Source organism: Indicator indicator, unplaced genomic scaffold (assembly GCF_027791375.1).
Source record: "Indicator indicator isolate 239-I01 unplaced genomic scaffold, UM_Iind_1.1 iindUn_scaffold_172, whole genome shotgun sequence".
NCBI lineage: Eukaryota > Metazoa > Chordata > Aves > Piciformes > Indicatoridae > Indicator > Indicator indicator.
In genome coordinates, this window is record NW_026539261.1 from 1 (window position 1) to 5,393 (window position 5,393).

Sequence of the window (5,393 nt, forward strand, 5' to 3'; positions counted from 1 at the left end):
CCATAGAAACTTCTCTCTGATAGACACTGAACATGACCAAGGGACATACAGACCTCATGCTGCATCCTCTGGAGCCCTTTCCTGCGGTTGGGGGACAGAGCAGGTAACTCCTGGAAAGAAAATGTCCTCCTTCCACCCCTCGACTAGATAGTCTAGCCAGAGTCATCAGGTCCAAATTGTTATGGCTGTTACTGGAAAGGATCCCAGCTAATGAAAAATGATCAACTGTTGACACCACTTCTTGGGCAAGATGCACAAAATGGTAAGATAAAGGAAAGTCTCAGCTGCCATCCTCTCCTATCTTGTGATGTCTTTGTCAGATCAAGTGATCTTAGTGACCACTGTAATGCAGGCCATGAAGAGAAATAGTGTCACATAGAGGAGTTATCCCTGTGTTCAGCTTCCCCTCTGGCTATGCTTGAAAGCCAAGCTGAACATGACCTACATAGCTAAGATTCCGTGAAGAGCTGCAACATCGCCTGGGTACCAATCTGGTAGTGTGGTGGAAATGCTTCCACAGTTCGGTGTGTCCAGAGTCAACCAGCAGGAAGGCTCAGAGTCTGTTTCCTAGTAAGTACACACACACAAATGCACACAAGCAAACCACACAGCTCAGCACAGGCAGGCATGCTCAGCACTCATGGAAACAAAAGAGTCCAAAGAAAATTGTAGAGGAACAAAGTTTTTGAGCAGGGCCTGATGTGACAGGACGAGGAGGGATGGTTCAAAACTGAAAGAGGGAGATTGAGAGTGGAGAGAAGGCAGAAATGTTTGACACTGACGGTGGGGAGAGCCTGGCCCAGGCTGCCCAGAGAGCTGGGAGCTGCCCCATGCCTGGCACCATTGCAGGTGAGGCTGTTTGGGGCTGTGAGCAACCTGCTCTGCTGGGGGATGTCCCTGCTGACTGCAGCAAGGTTGGACCAGATGAGCTTTAAAGGTCCCTTCCAACCCAAATCATTCTATGGAGCTATGATCCTGTTCCTCTCTCTGGCTCATCAGAAGGTCGTTTAGTGGGAAATAAATGTACACATGGATACAATGTGGACATTTGAAGTAGCTTGGTTTAGATACTCAGTCTGTCCAGGAACTGGCCTTTGGATCCACCAGCAGAACACCTCAGAATTGTGAGTCCTCTTTCCTAAGGTCACCTTCCAGTTGCTGCCAGCTAGAGCTCTGTACGTAGGAATGTACACAGAACAGAGAGGTTCTCATGCTGGGAAATAAGCAGAAATGACCCTGCAGTCTTTAGGCTCAGGCCATGGTCAGCTAAGGTTACTCACCACCCACCTCTGTATGTGTGTCTGGTCCTTTTGATCCGTTTATTCCTCTGTTTTGCCACATTTGTTCCTCCCCAAATCACTGTTTCCAGCTTTGGTTCCTCCCTTAAACATCCCATACTAAGTCTTGAGCAATCTCAACATGCTCTTACCCCATAATGTGTCCCATATTGCTAAGGAGTAATCAATCCCTCTCCATCTGAGCCAATCCCACTAACTCCTCTGGGAGAGTCTCACATGCAGACCATGGCACCTAGCCACAGGGTGTCCATTCCTCTCGATGCATTATTTTGGGTTCCCCACCTGCCACTGTGCCTCTGTCCTCTGCACTGGTGTAGTTGGGCCATTGAAGGACTCCTTTGATGGTCCCGGGTCTAGATGATGGAGGGCATTGTTCAGGTTTCCCACTTGCCATTGTCTCTCTTCCTTTGTGCGTGTGCAGCCTGGGATTTTACCACTGTGGAGGGTCAGGGCTGGGTTGGCCACCAGCAGAGTTCCAGAGGCTCTCCATGAACCCCTCTGCTTCCCAAAGGGAAGAGAAAGGAAAGAAGGGAGAGAGATTGAAGGGTGGGGAAGAAACTAATCCAGCTGCGATGGAAAGAACAAAGCCATGGGACTGAGACACAAACCAATATGGAACCCAGCCCCTGATGGCAGTGATGGCACCACTGCTGCTGGGGGCAGGCACCTGGCAAGTCCCAGAATGGACTCAGCAGTAAATAGGAACTGGATTCAGGAACTGCATTCAGGGATGGAGATGAAAGGCAGAAGGGACAGAGTCCTCCTGGGACACTGGACAGTGAAGAAGAGGCCTGACCCTAGGGATCCTTGGCAGGAGCTGTCACCATCATCTTCTTGCTAGAAGCAGCCCCTGGCTGTGCCAACCTGCCCTAAAGTGCAGAAGATGCCTCACAGATTGTGGATCATCCTGCTGGAAAGCAGCTCCATGGAGAAAGACCTTGGAGTTCTGGTGGACAGCAAGTTCTGCATGGGACAGCAATGTGCCCTTGTGGCAGAGGGCCAAGGGCATCCTGGGGTTGATTGGTAAAAGTGTGTCCAGCAGGGCTAGAAAGATTCTCCTGCCCCTCTACCCTGCCCTGGTGAGACCACACCTGGAATACTGTGTCTAGTTTTGGGCTTCCCAGTTCAAGAGAGTCAGAGACCTGCTGGAGAGAGTCCAACAAAGAGCTATGAGGATGTCCTGGGGACTTGAACATCTCTGCTGTGAAGAAAGATTGAGAGCCCTGGGGCTGTTTAGTGTGGAGAAGGCTGAGGGGGAATCTGATCAATGTCTGTAACTCTCTGAGGGGTGGGGGTCAGGATGAAGGTGCCAGGCTCTTTTTGGTGGCACCCAGTGATAGGACAGGGAACAATGGGGATAAGTGGGAACCCAGAAAGTTCCACCTCAACATGAGAAATGTCTTAACTGTGAGGGTGCTCTGGGGGATCCTGTTCTGTCAGGGGGGTTGGACTCAGTGATCTCTGGAGGCCCCTTCCAACCCCTGGCATTCTGTGATTCTGTGATTCTCTGCATCCCCCCAGCTTGCTCAGCAGCACCAGTCCCTGGCTTCTGCTATGCCACTGCAGGGGGCAGTCTGCTCCCCTTCCTGACTCCCCCCTAAACTCCCTCCTCATGAGACCGGCCAGGTGAAATCCTCCAAAGGCAGGACAAGCTCACCAGTCCCTCTGCAAGGTATTGCCACCAGAGGCATCAGGTCAGATTAGCAGAATGGTGCTCGAGGTTTCTAGGAGAGGGCATCACCTGAAGATGTCTCAGGTGTTTTCTCCTTCATGGAGGAAAAAGGGTTCAAGAGCATCTCCCTGTGATTCATCAATGTGTCCTATGGTCCTCACCAGTTCCTAGGTGACAGCACTTATTCCAAAGTCTGCAGGTGGAACAAGAGATTTTTCCTATTGCTAAAAGTCCCCAACTTCCAGCCTTTGCCACCCTGACTGTCTCCTCTGCTACCTGCTTGGCCATGGTCTCCATCCATCTTACCTTCATCTCCACAGACAGACTCCACCAGCACAGCACGGGAAGAAGAGCCACTCAGGGCTTCCCTGCACAATGGGGGCAGGGTTTCTTGGCATGCCTTCATGGATACAAAGATTTTTTGAGCTCCTTAATACTGAGGGAGGGAGAAGGAACGTGGTCTGGAGGAACAGGCAGTGTTGAGGAAGCCTAACCACTGGTGTGCTGTACTGGAGAGAACAAACAGCCCTCCTCACTCTGAAATCTGTAGCAGCAAAGCCTGATCTCTTGAGGGTCAGGAAACAAAGGGTGCAGGAAACAGGGGCAGTACCTCTGCCTGCTGTGGGGCCACCTCTCCACCTGGCAGCTGCCACTGCTCTGCTGAATTTATGCCCCTGCCATGGACACCACATCTTGTGATCTGCACAAGCAGCTGTGTTCATCCTCACCTGCGTGGATTTCCACCCAGATTTATCCCCACCATGCATTCAGAGATGCCTGTCATACACATAGGTGCATCCATCAAGCACAAATGCCCACAATGGCCACCTGTGGATTCAACTAGACACCACCCTGGCAGGGCTGGAGCACCCCAGGGCACCTCAAGGTCCAAAATACGGATTGGTTGGGAATCCCCAGACATAATCTAGAGAGTGAAGGAAGCCAAGCAGCCTGGGAAATCTTTCCCAGAGTGAGTGATGGAAGGAGAAATGTTGAAATCCAGCAGTGCAGTCCACATGCCTTGGAAGAGAACAATCAGAAAGGGCTGGAAGGGAGAGAGGAAAAAGGACATGGCATATCCTCACATCTGTGAGCCCTTGGGTGTCTGATCAAGGATTGCATTGCTGGGAGGAGGTTGGTATTTCCTGACAATGGGGCTAAGAACAACCCCTCAGGACTCCCCAGACCTGTGGCCCCAGCCTGTAAAGGATCCCTCCAGCAGCTGGTGTGAGTGTTCTGCCTGCAATGGTATGCTCCTGCCCCAGAAATGTTAGGAACCCTTATTCCAGCATTCCAACATCCATGAGGGAATGACCATGGCACAAACAAGGAAATGAAAAGGCACCAGGAAATGGAAGCAGAGCCTGTATCATTAGCTGGGGAGTCTCACATTTCAGAAGAGCCTGTCAGAAAATTATTAACGCTGCTAGGGCCACCTCTGGGCCTGGGGCAGTGCAGGACCAGTATAAAAGCCTGTGCAGGTCCTGGGGCTCTCACCCACTTCGCTCTCCTTCTACTTGGGAACTAGGTGAGTTCAAAATCCCTTCTTCTCCTAGTCCTACAGGATGAAGCCATGTCACAGTGGCCATGTCAGATAATACTGGCTCTGTCCTGTGCTGGGGCTTGGGACTGTCAATCTCTGGAGGGGAAGCAAGGAAAAGATCTAGCATGCAGAGAGACTGGTGCTGGGTTAAGGGGCATCTTGGCTAGGAAAGAGCTTTCCTGGCACTGTTTCTCTGTGCTTGGTGCTCAGAAGAACAGGCAACGAGGTGTGTGGACCTCCCTGCAGCTCCCTAGAGAGCACATACCTCAGCTCCTTCATGGTGGCAGAGAGGCTGCTCCTCACACACCCCTGTGTTTCTCCTGTGTTCTCTCCCAGGTTCACCCCCAGCCCCAAGCCATGTCCTGCTGCAAGCCCTGTGAGCCCTGCTGCCAGCCCTGTGGGCCAACCCCACTGGCCAACAGCTGCAACGAGCCCTGCTGCAGGCAGTGCCAGAGCTCCACTGTGGTCATTGAGCCCTCCCCTGTGGTGGTGACCCTGCCAGGCCCCATCCTCAGCTCCTTCCCTCAGAACACTGTTGTGGGCTCCTCCACCTCTGCTGCTGTTGGCAGCATCCTCAGCTGTAATGGAGTCCCCATCAACTCCGGGGGCTTTGACCTCTCCTGCATCACCAATCGCTACTGCTGCAGACCCTGCTAAATCCACTGGTGACAATCAAGGCAGAAGGACCCCCAGGAAGCTAGAAGATGTTGATCTGAGGAAAGAACATTGGGTCTGAGCATCCATGGCTCCACCTGCAGAGGAAGGCAGCAAGAGTCATGCCTGCACTCTGAGAACATGACCCACGTGTACTTACCTGCTTCTCACTCCTTTTTCTCTCTCTTTTCTCTGTTGCTTTCTTCTCCCCACAGCTATGGTTTTT

General features: G+C 52.1%; 1 protein-coding gene across 1 annotated transcript; it reads left to right on the forward strand.

Annotated features, from left to right (window-relative positions):
• Positions 1–4,870: 4,870 nt before the first annotated feature.
• LOC128980426 (feather keratin Cos1-1/Cos1-3/Cos2-1) lies at positions 4,871–5,170 on the forward strand. Its single transcript, XM_054398900.1, has one exon. It carries the CDS (start codon positions 4,871–4,873, stop codon positions 5,168–5,170), a length of 300 nt encoding a protein of 99 aa, XP_054254875.1.
• Positions 5,171–5,393: the final 223 nt, after the last annotated feature.